General features: G+C 46.0%; 1 protein-coding gene across 1 annotated transcript in view; it reads left to right on the forward strand.

Annotated features, from left to right (window-relative positions):
- Nucleotides 1-16065, forward strand: part of LOC115470915 (ubiquitin carboxyl-terminal hydrolase 10-like) — a 200593-nt gene that overhangs the window by 125167 nt on the left and 59361 nt on the right. The window contains 1 exon segment of the mRNA XM_030204534.1: nucleotides 11572-11671. Coding sequence (XP_030060394.1) covers nucleotides 11572-11671 — 100 coding nt within the window.

Below are 16065 nucleotides of genomic sequence, written 5' to 3' on the forward strand. Positions count from 1 at the left end.
ATAGTCTGAGGAGGCCAAAATTACTACTGCATCTGAAAAAGAACGTTTTTAATATTGATTTAATCACAAATGAGATCTATTTTAAAAAAGTACAAAATGATACAACTGATTATAAAATGTAATGCAGCAATATGTTCCCATCGGGAAACACTAATTTTTATTTTAAAAAAAATGCTGGAAAATCACAAAAAGAGACTGAAAAATTAATTCGTTCCAGTGGCCATATTGGATGCGTTCCAGTGGCTCGGTTGACGTCATCGGGTTCAGAAAGTGCTGCAGACAGTATGAGACTGTTATTGCTCTACCCAAAAATGTATGTGGGAATGATTAAAATGAAAAAAAAATATATGTATGAAGCATGTAAAAATCGTGTGTTGATAACTCAAACGGGGATAAAATATGGCTATACATAAAAAATCAAAGGGTTGTTTAAAAATAAAAATAATACATAACAGCATAAATAGTACATGAATCTAAAAATAATAGAATAAATAGTCAACGTGAAAAAATGAATCAATAAAAATATGTGGCTATGTGAAAAACAATTGTATAAAAGGCTAAAATGAAATAAAGAATGTTGCGTATATATATGTACACAGTCATCACTAAAAAGGGGAGGGGGTGTCCTTTTCAGTGTTTACAGAAGGTTTTTAAAGTATAATCCATTTCTTCCAAAGCAACAATGATAAATAAAAAGAGTGGCTTTGAGCAGCATATGGAGATTACAGAAAAGGTTTTAGGTCTATCTCCTTATTGAGCCCATTTGTTTCAACAGTATATGGTGTCTATGTGAAAAATGCCAGTACCAATAACGATGTTACGCCTGTGGGGCAGCACTTTACAAAACCAGAACACTGTACCAGTGATTTCATGATAAGAATCCTAAAAGGGGACTTTAACAATACAGGAGCGTAAGACCTTTGAAGTTAGAATGATTAAATATTTTGACACCCACCAGACAGGACTTAACAAAGATCTGGGTTTCTAGCCCATAAAAAACGTAAAATTGTACTGCTTTGAAAATTGTACTGCTTTGTCACCCTCCTGTCTCCATACATATCTCACCTGTCCCTCTTCCTGTCTCTCACCTATCCACCCCCATCCTGTTAGACTGTCACTGGAATGCTTTGATGTTTCACTTATATATACTCTCATCTACCAACATTTGCTTATTTCCGATCTGACGAAGAAGGGCAACTTAATCTCTGCACAATACTAACTGTATCTGATATCCTGAAATGACAATGTTAACACAACTATGTAAGCCACATTGAGCCTACAAATAGGTGGGAAAATGTGGGATACAAATGCAATAAATAAAAAATAAATATTTAGCAAATTTGCTTTTTCTTCATCATTATCTACATAGTGGTTTGCAGCATCTTTCAGTCTCACAATTCCCTTTTTATTCTTCCTCCTTTCACTAATATACCTGAAGAAATTTTTGTCACCCCTCCTTACCTTTCTAGCCATTTGTTCTTGTGCTTTCGCCAGACGTATCTCTCTTTTGGCTTCTTTCAGTTTCATCTGGTATTCCTCTCCGTGTTCCTCTTCTTGAGTTTTTCTATATTTCAGGAACGCCAACTCTTTAGCCTTTATTTTCTTAGCCACTTGCTTGGAGAATCATATCGGTTTACTTTTTCTCTTGCTTTTATTTACTCTCCTTACATAAAGGTTTGTGGCCATATTTATAGCTTCTTTCAGCCTGGACCATTGTCCTTCCACTTCTCGTACGTCCTCCCAGCCCATCAGCTCCTTCCTCAGGTATTCCCCCATTTTACTAAAGTCAGCATGCTTGAAATCCAGGACTTTGAGTTTTGAGTGGCCGCCCTCCACTTCAGCTGCCATATCAAACCAAACTGTTTGATGGTCACTGCTGCCCAGGTGGGCACCCAATCGGACATTTGACACACTATCCCCATTTGTGAGCACCAGATCCAGCATCGCTCCATCCCTCTTGGGTTCCGTCACCATTTGTCTGAGCAGAGCACTTTGAAAAGCATCCACGATCTCTCTGCTTCTTTCCGATTCTGCAGATGGAACCTTCCAATCTACATCCGGCAGATTGAAATCTCCCAGCAACAGCACCTCTCTTCTTTCCCAACTTTTGAATATCTGCGATCAGATCTTTATCTAGTTCCTCCAATTGTGTTGGAGGTCTGTAGGCAATACCCACGTGGACAGAGGTTCTATCATCTCTTTTTAAGGTAACCGTATCACTTCTTCCTTTCCCCAGGTCCCTTTCATATCAGTCGCTGCGATATCATTTCTCACATACAGAGCTACTCCTCCACCTTTACGACCCTCTCTATCCTTCCTAAATAGATTATAGCCTGGTATGTTTGCATCCCATTCATGGGAACCATTGAGCCATGTCTCCGTGATTGCACGAGTGTCTGTCTGCCTCCAACATCAGGGCTTGAAGGTCATGAACTTTATTGCTTAGACTTCGAGCATTTGTGGTCATAGCTTTCCATCTACATTTCAGTGGAATTTTTATCTTCTGTTTAATTTCTTGTTTAGTCTCACTTCCTGCTGTGTTGGTAAGAAGTGATTTGCTAAGATTGTTGTTTTCATTGCTTTCTTTTCTACTGACACATCTTGTCTTTAGCTTTAGCTGGGGGTGACCACTTGAAGTGAACTGCCTCCATATGCCACCCCCGCCTTCTAGTTTAAATGCCTAGAAATATATTGTCTGAATTTCTCCCCAAGGATTTTTTTTCCTGCCACAGTGAGATGCAGCCCATCGTTACAGTATAGTCTTTTGTTTTTCCATGTATTGCCCCATCCTACTATGTACCTAAATCCTTCTTGGTGACACCAGGCTTTGAGCCAGCTATTGAAATTCTCAGTACTTTGCAATCTTTTCTCTCCCTTTCCAAAGGTAGGTAGTACTTCAGAGAAAGCTATTGTTTGTATCAAAGGTTTTATCCCCTCTCCCAGCTCCTGAAAAGCTCTCTGCATGGCAAGTGGGGTATTACTGGACAAGTCATTTGTTCCCAGGTAGATGATAACATCAGTGTTTGACTCCTTAGTTTCTTCTCTGATTATAGAGATTATTTGCTTGGTACTCCTGGTAGCTGAAGAACCTGGATGGCATTTCACTTTGCATGGCCCCTTGAACTGTGTTTCAAAGTTAATGCCTCTGATAAAGGAATCCCCTAGTAGCAACAGTTTCCTGGTATGAGTTTCAGCATTAGTGATTTGGGGGTGTCTTTTCTCTTTGGGTACCTTCATATCTTTTTGTTCCACCTTCATTGCTTTTTCTTCCACCTCAGCTCTATTTTCAGGAACATCACAGTGCTGTAATGAAGCAAAAGAATTCTGTAGGGGCAACACTTGTGAGGGCGAATGCTTCTGTACCACATAACGATATGTTTGTTGCCATGGTGGTCTGTTGTAGGGACCCCTCCCTCTAGGCTTGCATCTGGTTGGGTAGAATTGACTTCTGTAGGTGTGGGTTTTTGCAGGGTCATTCTCTGTTGGTTGCCTGTCCAGATCCTGTTTAAAAAACCTTTCCATATCATCAAGCTGATCAATCCATAGACTGGTGGGTTGTGTCCATCTACCAGCAGGTGGAGATAGAGAGCAAACTTTTGCCTCCCTATATGTGGTCATGTGCTGCCGGAAACTCCTCAGTATGTTCTCTATCTCAGCAGGTGGTGGTCACACACAGCAGCAGCTCTGGCTAGGCCTCCAAGCCTAATCCTTAGGTTTTGTTGAGGCCTGGGGTTGAGGGCTCTTTTGAGCAAGTGCAAACCTGGTGGTGCCAGGTCCCTCCTTTTCTCCCCCCTCCCGCTGGCTCCGTTAAAAAAAAAAAAAAATTTTTGGAACGTCCTTAAAGGCGTTTATTTCGACGTTTATTTAAACGTTCATTGCAGCTACTCACTGGGACACCAGTTCGTTACAGCTCGGAGCGGACAGCAGGTAATTTTTACCTTTTTATAGCGGGCAGGGGGTTCCCCGATTCTTCTCCTCGTGGCATATGGCGTCGGAGGGCGAGGGCGCAAAGGGTCGCTCCCCGGATCGCTTGAGCGCTTCTAGAGGGGATGCGGGGGTCTTACAGCCTGATTCGCCCTTGTTGGGTGACAGTTTCGTGACCGATGAATGTCCCGGTCCTTCCTCCGGCGTGGCGGTTTTTCCCGCCATAAACGCCCATCCCCCGCTCCTCGCCTCCGCCATCTTGGCCGGCCACGCGGCTTGGACGGCTTCTTCGTGGGCCGCCCTTGAGGTTGGAGACATTAATGCCATGAACGCCCTTAATTTGGGCGACGGCACAAAAGCGGCTAAAGTTAAGCGCCGTTCTTCCCGCGCGGCTCCTTCGCGGAGTGTCGCGCCGGACGCCATTTTGGATGCGCAGCATGTCTCTCCCCCGCTCTTGCGAGCGCCGGTTGAGGGTGCGTCTAGGGCTGTTGCCCAGGCTGCGGAAGTGCACAGTCTGGGGGGTTTCTCCCCCGAGTTTGTTTTGCTGCTGCATCAGGCTTTCCTCATGCAAAACGCTGCCCCTGCTCCCTCGTCTGGTAAAGAGGTTGAGGTTCCCAGAGGTGAACGCCCTCGGGTTGATTCCCAGGCCTTGGAGGAATTTGTCTCCTCCGATGTAGATGAGGGCAGCGTGTCTGAGATCTCCCAACGGTCCTTTGCGGATTCCTTGGAGGAGACGGATCCCCGCTCGGATGGAGCGGATGACCCCTCTGCAGCGCGGCTTTTTAGCCCAGAGGATTTGCCCAACCTGTTGTTACAGGCCATGGACACTTTGAAGATTTCCTCTCCGGAGGACGTCTCTCCCTCAGCCCCTGTTGGCTCTGCCATTATGCTGGGGACGAAGCGCCCGCCTAGAACCTTCCACGTGCATGATGCCATGCACACCCTAATTTCGGCTCAATGGATGTCCCAGAAGCGAGCCTTAAAGTGGCTAGGGCTATGTCCCGCCTCTATCCTTTGGCTGTGAGTGAACGTGAGGCCTATCTGTGGCCTACCGTGGATTCTTTAATCACTGCGGTGACTAAGAAAACGGCGTTGCCGGTGGAAGGTGGCACGGCCCTAAAGGACGCCCAAGACAGAAGATTGGAGGCGGCCTTAAGGTCGTCCTTTGAGGCGGCTGCTTTCAGTTTGCAGGCCTCAGTTTGCGGCTCCTATGTGGCCAGGGCGTGCCTGACTATGGTGCAGCGGGCTTCCCCCTCGGATCATTCCTTGAGGGCTGATTGGCCGGCCCTGGAACGGGCTTAGCCTATTTGGCAGACTTGCTTTATGATGTCTTGAGGGCCTCAGCGAAAGGCATGGCTCAGACAATCTCTGCGCGGCGGTGGCTTTGGCTGAAACATTGGTCTGCTGACCACGCCTCTAAATCCCGCCTGGCTAGGTTGCCTTTTTAAGGCAAGCTGCTCTTTGGGGTCGAGCTGGACAAAATCGTGACCGATCTCGGCACGTCTAAGGGCAAGAAATTACCAGAGGTCAGGGCTCGGGCTAGTACTCGTCCCGGTACCTCCAGAGGACGGTTGCAGGAAGCCCGTCGGTACCGCCCGGGCAAGTCGGGTTCCTCTGCCCCCTCTTCCTTCAAGAGGAATTTCTCCCCCAAGCAGCATTCCTTTCGCAGAGACCGCCGTCCCGGAGGTGCTCCCTCCGGTCCTCCCCCAGGGTCTCGTACCCAATGACGGGGCCTTGGTCCACGCCCCAGTGCAGATTGGAGGACGGCTGTCCTCGTTTCTGGGCGAGTGGACCACAATAACTTCAGACGCGTGGGTGCTGGAAGTCATCAGAGACGGCTACAAACTAGAGTTCTGCCGACCCTTGAAAGACGGGTTTGTACTCTCTCCCTGCAAGTCTCCGGTCAAAGCTGTGGCAGTGCAGCAGACCTTGGACAATCTGATCCGCCTGGGCGCGGTCGTTCCGGTGCCAGAAAGTCAGCTTGGCAAGGGACGTTACTCCATTTACTTTGTGGTACCAAAGAAAGGAGGTTCTGTCCGGCCTATCCTCGACCTCAAAGGGGTCAATCGGGCCTTGAAAGTGCGGCACTTTCGCATGGAGACTCTCCGCTCTGTTATAGCGGCAGTGAAGGCAGGAGAGTTCCTGGCATCCTTGGACATCTGGCCTCCTCATCAACGCTTTCTGCGTTTTGCAGTCCTGGGACGACACTTCCAGTTCAGAGCCCTCCCTTTCGGGTTGGTTTCTGCTCCGCGGACCTTTTCCAAAGTAATGGTGGTCATCGCGGCCTTCCTACGAAAGGAAGGGGTACAAGTCCATCCTTATCTGGACGACTGGTTGATCCGAGCCCCCTCTTATGCAGAGTGCGGCAAAGCTGTGGACCGGGTAGTTGCTCTTTTGAGCTCCCTGGGATGGATCATCAACTGGGAGAAGAGCCAGCTGCGCCCGACTCAGTCCCTGGAGTACCTGGGAGTTCGATTCGACACCCAAGTGGGCAGAGTGTTCCTGCCAGACAATCGGATTGTCAAACTTCAGGCTCAGGTGGACCAGTTCCTAGTAGCCTCTCCCCTTCGGGCTTGGGACTATGTGCAGCTGTTGGGCTCTATGACGGCCACGATGGAAGTTGTGCCCTGGGCCAGGGTTCATATGAGACCACTTCAACACTCTTTGCTGCAGCGCTGGACTCCGATGTCGGAGGATTATGCTGTGCGCCTTCCCTTGAACCCAGCAGTGCGCAAGGCGCTGAGCTGGTGGACGCAGACAGACAAGTTGTCTGCGGGAATGCCTCTGGTGACCCCAGAGTGGATTGTCATCACGACGGACGCCTCGTTGTTGGGCTGGGGAGCCCACTGCTTGGGAAGGACAGCGCAGGGGCTCTGGTCTCCTGCAGAGGCAAAGTGGTCTATCAACCTCCTGGAACTCAGAGCCATTCGGTTGGCGCTTTTGGAGTTCATCCCGGTACTGGTGTTGAAGCCTGTACGGGTCCTGTCGGACAATGCCACGGCTGTGGCCTATGTCAACCGCCAGGGAGGTACCAAGAGCGCCCCTCTAGCCAAGGAGGCTATGAATTTTTGCCAGTGGGCGGAAGCGAACCTGGAGCAGCTTTCAGCGGCCCACATTGCCGGAGTCATGAATGTCAAGGCGGACTTTCTCAGTCGCCATACCTTGGAGCCCGGAGAGTGGCAGCTATCTGCTCAGGCGTTCTTGGACATCACGAAGCGCTGGGGCCAGCCGAGCCTAGATCTGATGGCGTCATCGGCCAATTGCCAAGTGCCGCGCTTTTTCAGCAGAGGACGGGACCCTCGATCCCTGGGAGTAGATGCTCTTCTCCAACAGTGGCCGACACAAGAGCTTCTCTATGTGTTCCCGCCCTGGCCCATGTTGGGCAGGGTGCTAGACCGGGTGGCAAAGCATCCCGGCAGGGTAATCCTGGTGGGTCCGGATTGGCCCAGGCGTCCCTGGTATGCGGACTTGATCAGGCTCTCAGTCGACGATCCTCTGCGGCTGCCAGTGGAGCAGGGCCTGTTACATCAGGGTCCCGTGGTGATGGAGGATCCCTCCCCCTTTGGTCTTACGGCCTGGCTATTGAGCGGCAGAGTCTGAGGAAGAAGGGCTTCTCAGACAAGGTCATCGCCACTATGCTGAGAGCGAGGAAGCGCTCTACTTCTACTGCTTACGCCAGGGTTTGGCGTATCTTTGCAGCGTGGTGTGAAGCAGGCTCACTTTCTCCCTTCACTGCTCCAATTTCTTCAGTGTTGGCGTTCCTGCAAGAAGGTCTGGAGAAAGGCCTGTCGCTCAGTTCCCTTAAAGTCCAGGTAGCGGCTCTGGCTTGCTTCAGGGGCCGCCTGAAGGGTGCTTCCCTGGCTTCGCAGCCAGATGTGGTGCGCTTTCTCAAGGGAGTTAATCACCTGCGCCCTCCTCTGCACTCAGTGGTGCCTGCGTGGAATCTCAACCTGGTACTAAGAGCATTGCAGAAGCCGCCTTTTGAACCCTTGTCGAGGGCATCTCTGAAAGACCTGACGTTGAAAGCAGTCTTTTTGGTGGCTATCACTTCAGCCAGAAGAGTTTCCGAGCTCCAGGCGCTCTCATGTCGAGAGCCTTTTCTGCAGTTCACTGAGGCAGGAGTGACTATTCGCACAGTGCCTTCCTTCCTGCCCAAGATTGTTTCTCGCTTCCATGTGAATCAGCAGCTCTGTCTCCCTTCCTTTCGTAGGGAAGACTACCCAGAGGAGTACTCTGCTCTTAAATATCTGGATGTGAGACGAGTCATCATCAGATACTTGGAAGTGACCAATGATTTCCGGAAATCGGATCATCTGTTTGTCCTGTTTGCAGGTCCTCGTAAGGGTCTGCAGGCTGCTAAGCCTACAGTGGCAAGATGGGTCAAGGAAGCCATTGCAGCGGCTTATGTGGCCGCGGGGAAGGTGCCGCCTATCCAGCTGAAGGCTCACTCCACGAGAGCTCAGGCGGCCTCGATGGCAGAGGCCGGATCCGTCTCCTTGGAAGAGATATGCAAGGCGGCAACTTGGGCTTCGGCTCATACATTCTCCAAGCATTACCGTTTGACTGTGGCTGCACGGGCGGAGGCCCGGTTTCGAGCTTCAGTGTTGAGGTCAGGGATTTCAATGTCCCGCCCTGGGTGAGTACTGCTTCGGTACATCCCACCAGTCTATGGATTGATCAGCTTGATGATATGGAAGGTAAAATTATGTATAATCATACCTGATAATTTTCTTTCCATTAATCATAGCTGATCAATCCATAGCCCCTCCCAGATATCTGTACTGTTTTTATTCTGGTTGCATTTCAGGTTCAAGTTTAGTCTTCAGTTACTTCAGAAAGACTTCGTGTTCAAGTTTTTTCACTTGGATTCTTCAAGAGTTAAGACGAGTTTGTGTTACAGTGAGCTGCTGCATTCCTCTCCCCTCCGTTTTACGGGGCTGGATTAAGACTTAAAATTCTGCCGGCACTCCCTCCCGCTTCGTGCGGCTGTAGGGCAGCTTTGTACCCCTCCCGCTTCGGCGGTGTTAGGGTCAGTCAGCTCCTCCCGCGGTTGCGGTTGCAGGATAAGCCAGATCCCCCCGCATCGGCGGGTGTGGTGTCCCTCCCCCGCTCCGCGGGGATGAGCTGGACGGATTCCCCTCCCCCACTTGTGTGGGGATGAGCTGGGTTAATTCCCCTCCCCGTTTCGGCGGTGGTGAGCTGGGCAGAGTGTCCCTTCGTGGGTGTAATTCTCTAAGTGCTGAGTCCTGCGGATGGAGCTTTGATATCGACATACTGAGGAGTTTCCGGCAGCACATGACCACATATAGGGAGGCAAAAGTTTGCTCTCTATCTCCACCTGCTGGTAGATGGACACAACCCACCAGTCTATGGATTGATCAGCTATGATTAATGGAAAGAAAATTATCAGGTATGATTATACATAATTTTACCTTTGAAAGGCCTGGTAGAGGTGCAGGGGAGGGGCTAGTGGGAGGAGGTGTGAATAATTCTTCAGATTCACTCCTTATACGTTTCCTACTCCTCTCTCTAGCTACTGTTTCCTGTTTGTGAGTTTCATATGGAAGATGATTGTGGGTTCTAAATACTGATAGGCTAGTTTTTCTAGAAAAGGTTTTTGCTTTGACTTTGGCCCAAGAGTAAATACTACTATTTTAGTAGTCATTAGTGTTGCGTTTAATTTTCTGTAACTTATCTATTTTCTCATTTACAACAGATCACCATGGCAATAGATACATCCATTATTAATCTTTTTCAGTTGCACGGTCCTGTTTTCAGCCTCCTCAGACTTTTTCAGGACCCCTTATAATTTTTATAGCCCTTTAGGTTGTTTATTTAGCTTTCTAAAGAAGAAAATTTTTTAAGAGTGACACTTGACCCCAGATTACAGCATATAAACTAGCTGTGATTACTGCATGTAAGATTCCTTTCGGACTCCACTGAATGTTGTGACTATGAGTACTGTGACAGATCTTAAGAATTTTTTTAAAATATATTTCTTTATATTCCTTTTTTTTTATCTGCCCCTTGTTTTGAACATTTATTTTGTTCATAATGTTTCTACTTTTCTCTCAACTCCTTTGTGTTTTTTTTTACAAACAGGCTTGTATCAGCATTTTACCATTAAGGGGAAAGTACCTCTTAAGTTCCCCCATATTTTATGGATGTTTACATACCAGTCACGATTTAAGAAGAAAGTTTTACATTTTTTCCTTTATGTCCTTAATACCTTCTCAGACATCCACCAGAGCATTGCCATAGGAAATGCCCATTTGTTTTACATGCATGTTATATTAGTTTACAAGTTTTTAGCACTCTATTAGCTGGTGGTCCATGGTCCATATATGTTACTTCATGCCTGATGGTTTGCTTTTTCCTGGATATCCATTTGTTTCCTTTACTCTTTCAAGGTAAGTATTATACACAATTACATTGTTTGTCAACCCCTTGGTAAATGTGCACTTATGGTTATGTTAAAAAATTTTATCTGGCTGTTATTGCCTCTCCTATTCTCACTTAGGTTTTCAGCTACACTTTTGACATATGCTCCTTTGGGTATGTCTTCTTTCATATTCACATCCATTTATGTTCGTTTATGTATCTATTCACATTTTCTGTACACACTTTTATTTATTGATTCTGTCTTTTATACCATATTATATATATAGACTTTAAATACTCTAGCTTAGTCTTTTACATTTGTTCCATTCACATTCTATATTTATCCTTATCTATATATATAAAAGGCAAGACCAACGTTCTATGAAGCCTCCAGCCGACCAACGTTCTATGAAGCCTCCAGCCGACCAACGTTCTATGAAGCCTCCAGCCGACCAACGTTCTATGAAGCCTCCAGCCGGAAGTGTGAAGCGCCAGAGATATCCGGTTTCCCCATGAGTGAAGGAAAACAGCACAGCACGAAATCTCACACAGTGAAGGACTCAGAGGGGGGAGGGGAGAGAGATGCCCTCACTCTCTCTGTAACAAAAACACAGAACAGCAGGAAACTTAACACTGAAGGACTGGACTCAGAGGGGGGGGAGGGGGAGGGAGAGAGGGCAGGGACACACACTTCCAAATGCACACTCTGAAGAAAACCTTGCTAGCCCCCCCCCCCCCCCCCCCCCGTTTCATTTGCATCAGAAATGGGGCTTTTTTACTAGTTTTTATATATGTGTGTCAATCTATGTATTTTTTATGTTAATATTTGTGATTATAATTTGAATTTTTGTTCTTGTTCATATTTATGTACTGTGGACTCCTGATGCAGACACTATAGCCAAAATATGGCTCATGTTGAATCCCTGTAGTGGTTGTTACTTTGCCAAGTGTGTTTATGCTAATTGTTATTAATTAAACATTTCCTAAGAGACTGCTTAGGCTCCGCACTGGTCTTTGGTCATCTCTGGTTTTTGGCTTCTGCTTCCTGACCCCTATTGGTCTTTCTTTTGCTTCTTTGTGTTATGGATAACACAGAAGTGGTTTTAAGTGAAATTGAAAATGATTTTTTTCCCATTTCAAATACGCAGAAAGCACAGCAGATTCTGTAGCTAAAGATATTCTGAGACTCAAAAAATTCACTTGAATTTTTGTTTAATATAATGTATAGCAAGAGAGGGTGATCTAAAACTGTTGTTGTCTCTCTAGGGCCGACAAGAAGATGCTGAAGAGTACTTGGGATTTATCCTAAACGGCCTGCATGAAGAAATGTTAGAATTGAAGAAACTTCTCTTCCCACAAATTGAAAGTAGGTCAAAATGTCCAGATGCAGAGCTTCCTATTGTGTCACATTTGTGTTATACATAATAATGGAGCAGTTGTTTGCAGATTATAAACCTCTTTGTGCATCCAGTCTGCTCAGCTTCTATTGTTTGTCCAAGGACAAGCAGACCAATAATTATCACATATGGATGATGTTTCCCGGTTCAGAACTTGAAAAAAAGCTTTAAGAGTGTGCACAGCACTTCCACCGTGTGTGTGCAAGCGCCTTCCTGCCCTTTGCGAGAGTGCGGGACCACCAGTTCTCTTTTTTTCCTTGCTGAGGAGAGGACACCATTTTTTGTACTCCTCGCAGCTTGGTTTATGAGTATTTTTCAGTGTGTCTTTTGTGACTTCCAATGCCTTTTTTGTTTCTCTTTTTTGTCTTATTTTCCCTTTTGGGACATTTTTTTCTCTTATCCTTACAGTTTTAAGTTTTTGTTCCCTTTTTAAGTTTCATAAGTACATAAGTAGTGCCATACTGGGAAAGACCAAAGGTCCATCTAGCCCAGCATCCTGTCACCGACAGTGGCCAATCCAGGTCAAGGGCACCTGGCACGCTCCCCAAACGTAAAAACATTCCAGACAAGTTATACCTAAAAATGCGGAATTTTTCCAAGTCCATTTAATAGCAGTCTATGGACTTGTCCTTTAGGAATCTATCTAACCCCTTTTTAAACTCCGTCAAGCTAACCGCCCGTACCACGTTCTCCGGCAACGAATTCCAGAGTCTAATTACACGTTGGGTGAAGAAAAATTTTCTCCGATTCGTTTTAAATTTACCACACTGTAGCTTCAACTCATGCCCTCTAGTCCTAGTATTTTTGGATAGCGTGAACAGTCGCTTCACATCCACCCGATCCATTCCACTCATTATTTTATACACTTCTATCATATCTCCCCTCAGCCGTCTCTTCTCCAAGCTGAAAAGCCCTAGCCTTCTCAGCCTCTCTTCATAGGAAAGTCGTCCCATCCCCACTATCATTTTCGTCGCCCTTCGCTGTACCTTTTCCAATTCTACTATATCTTTTTTGAGATACGGAGACCAGTACTGAACACAATACTCCAGGTGCGGTCGCACCATGGAGCGATACAACGGCATTATAACATCCGCACACCTGGACTCCATACCCTTCCTAATAACACCCAACATTCTATTCGCTTTCCTAGCCGCAGCAGCACACTGAGCAGAAGGTTTCAGCGTATCATCGACGACGACACCCAGATCCCTTTCTTGATCCGTAACTCCTAACGCGGAACCTTGCAAGACGTAGCTATAATTCGTGTTCCTCTTACCCACATGCATCACTTTGCACTTGTCAACATTGAACTTCATCTGCCACTTGCACGCCCATTCTCCCAGTCTCGCAAGGTCCTCCTGTAATCGTTCACATTCCTCCTGCGACTTGACGACCCTGAATAATTTTGTGTCATCGGCGAATTTAATTACCTCACTAGTTATTCCCATCTCTAGGTCATTTATAAATACATTAAAAAGCAACGGACCCAGCACAGACCCCTGCGGGACCCCACTAACTACCCTCCTCCACTGAGAATACTGGCCACGCAATCCTACTCTCTGCTTCCTATCTTTCAACCAGTTCTTAATCCATAATAATACCCTACCTCCGATTCCATGACTCTGCAATTTCTTCAGGAGTCTTTCGTGCGGCACTTTGTCAAACGCCTTCTGAAAATCCAGATATACAATATCAACCGGCTCCCCATTGTCCACATGTTTGCTTACCCCCTCAAAAAAATGCATTAGATTGGTGAGGCAAGACTTCCCTTCACTAAATCCGTGCTGACTTTGTCTCATCAGTCCATGTTTTTGTATATGCTCTGCAATTTTATTCTTAATAATAGCCTCCACCATCTTGCCCGGCACCGACGTCAGACTCACCGGTCTATAATTTCCCGGATCTCCTCTGGAACCCTTCTTAAAATCGGAGTAACATTGGCTACCCTCCAGTCTTCCGGTACTACACTCGATTTTAGGGACAGATTGCATATTTCTAACAGTAGCTCCGCAAGTTCATTTTTTAGTTCTATTAATACTCTGGGATGAATACCATCAGGTCCCGGTGATTTACTACTCTTCAGCTTGCTGAACTGACCCATTACATCCTCCAAGGTTACAGAGAATTTGTTTAGTTTCTCCGACTCCCCCGCTTCAAATATTCTTTCCGGCACCGGTGTCCCCCCCAAATCCTCCTCGGTGAAGACCGAAGCAAAGAATTCATTTAATTTCTCCGCTACGGCTTTGTCCTCCTTGATCGCCCCTTTAACACCATTTTCGTCCAGCGGCCCAACCGACTCTTTGGCCGGTTTCCTGCTTTTAATGTATCTAAAAAAAGTTTTACTATGTATTTTTGCTTCCAACGCTAATTTCTTCTCAAAGTCCTTTTTTGCCCTCCTTATCTCCGCTTTGCATTTGGCTTGGCATTCCTTATGATCTATCCTGTTACTTTCAGTTGGATCTCTTCTCCACTTTCTGAAGGATTGTTTTTGGCTCTAATGATTTCCTTTATCTTACTGTTTAGCCACGCCGGCTGACGTTTAGTCTTTTTTCCCTTTTTTCTAATACGTGGAATATATTTGTCCTGAACCTCCAGGATGGTGTTTTTAAACAGCATCCACGCCTGATGCAAGTTTTTTACTCTGCGAGCTGCTCCTTTCAGTCTTTTTTTCACCATTTTTCTCATTTTGTCGTAATCACCTTTTCTATAGTTAAACGCTAGCGTACTTGATTTCCTAGTTTCACTTCCTTCAATGCCAATATCAAAACCGATCATATTATGATCACTGTTATCAAGCGGCCCTCGTATCGTTACCCCCTGCACTAGATCATGAGCACCACTAAGGACTAAGTCTAGTATTTTTCCTTCTCTTGTCGGCTCCTGAACTAGCTGTTCCATGAAGCTGTCCTTGATTTCATCAAGAAATCTTATGTCCCTTTCTTTTTCTGTGTTTAGAAGACCGCACTTAGGCCTGGGCTTTGGTTGGGCTTACCCCTTTTCTTTCTGGTGCTTTGCTCCTTTCTTCGGCACCATGAAGTCTTCTGATTTGGTCACAGCTGTTTTAGGTATATGAAAAGCAAGAATCTGGCAAAAGAATCGGTTGGACTGCTTGATGACTGAGGGGTAAAAGGGGCAATCAGGGAAGACAAGGCCATAGCGGAGAGATTAAATGAATTCTTTGCTTCGATCTTCACCGAGGAAGATTTGGGAGAGATACCAGTGCCAGAAATGGTATTCAAAGCTGACGAGTCTGAGAAACTGAATGATATCTCTATAGATCTAGAGGATGTAATGGGGCAATTTGATAAATTGAAGAGTAGCAAATCTTCTAGACTGGATGGTATTCATCCCAGAGTACTGATAGAATTGAAAAATGAACTTGCGGAACTGTTGTTAGTAATATGTAATTTATCTTTAAAATCAAGCGTGGTACTGGAAGATTGGAGGGTGGCCAATGTAACGCCGTTATTTTAAAAAAGTTCCAGAGGGGATCCGGGAAATTATAGACCAGTGAACCTGACGTTGGTGCCAGGCAAAATGGTAGAGACTATTATAAAGAACAGAATTACAGAGCATATTCAAAAGCATGGATTTAGTGAAGGGAAATCTTGCCTCACCAATCTATTACATTTCTATGAAGGGATGAACAAACATGTGGATAAAGGCGAGCTGGTAGCTATTATGTATCTGGTTTCTCAAAAGGCGTTTGACAAAGTACCTCATGAAAACTGCAGTCATGGGATAAGAGGTAGTGTCCTATTATGGATCAAAAACTGGTTAAAGGATAGAAAACAGAGAGTAGGGTTAAATGGCCAGTATTCTCAATGGAGAAGGGTAGATAGTGGGGTTCCCCAGGGGTCTGTGCTGGGACCGCTGCTTTTTAACATATTTATAAATGATCTAAAGATGGGAGTAACTAGTGAGGTAATTAAATTTGCTGACGACACAAAGTTATTCAAAGTTGTTAAATCGCGAGATTGTGAAGAATTACAAGAGGACCTTACGAGACTGGGAGACTGGGCGTCTAAGTGGCAGATGACATTTAATGTGAGCAAGTGCAAAGTGATGCATGTGGGAAAGAGGAACCTGAATCATAGCTATGTAATGCAAGGTTCCATGTTAGGAGTCACCGACCAGGAAAGGGATCTAGGCGTCGTCGTTGATGATACGTTGAAACTCTCTGTTCAGTGTGCTGCGACGGCTAAGAAAGCAAATAGAATGTTAGATATTATTAGGAAAGGAATGGAAAACAAAAATGAGGACGTTATAATGCCTTTGTATCGGTCCATGGTACGACCGCACCTCGAATATTGTGTTCAGTTCTGGTCGCCGTATCTCAAAAAAGATATAGTGGAATTAGAAA

This window comes from Microcaecilia unicolor, chromosome 5, assembly GCF_901765095.1.
Source record: "Microcaecilia unicolor chromosome 5, aMicUni1.1, whole genome shotgun sequence".
NCBI lineage: Eukaryota > Metazoa > Chordata > Amphibia > Gymnophiona > Siphonopidae > Microcaecilia > Microcaecilia unicolor.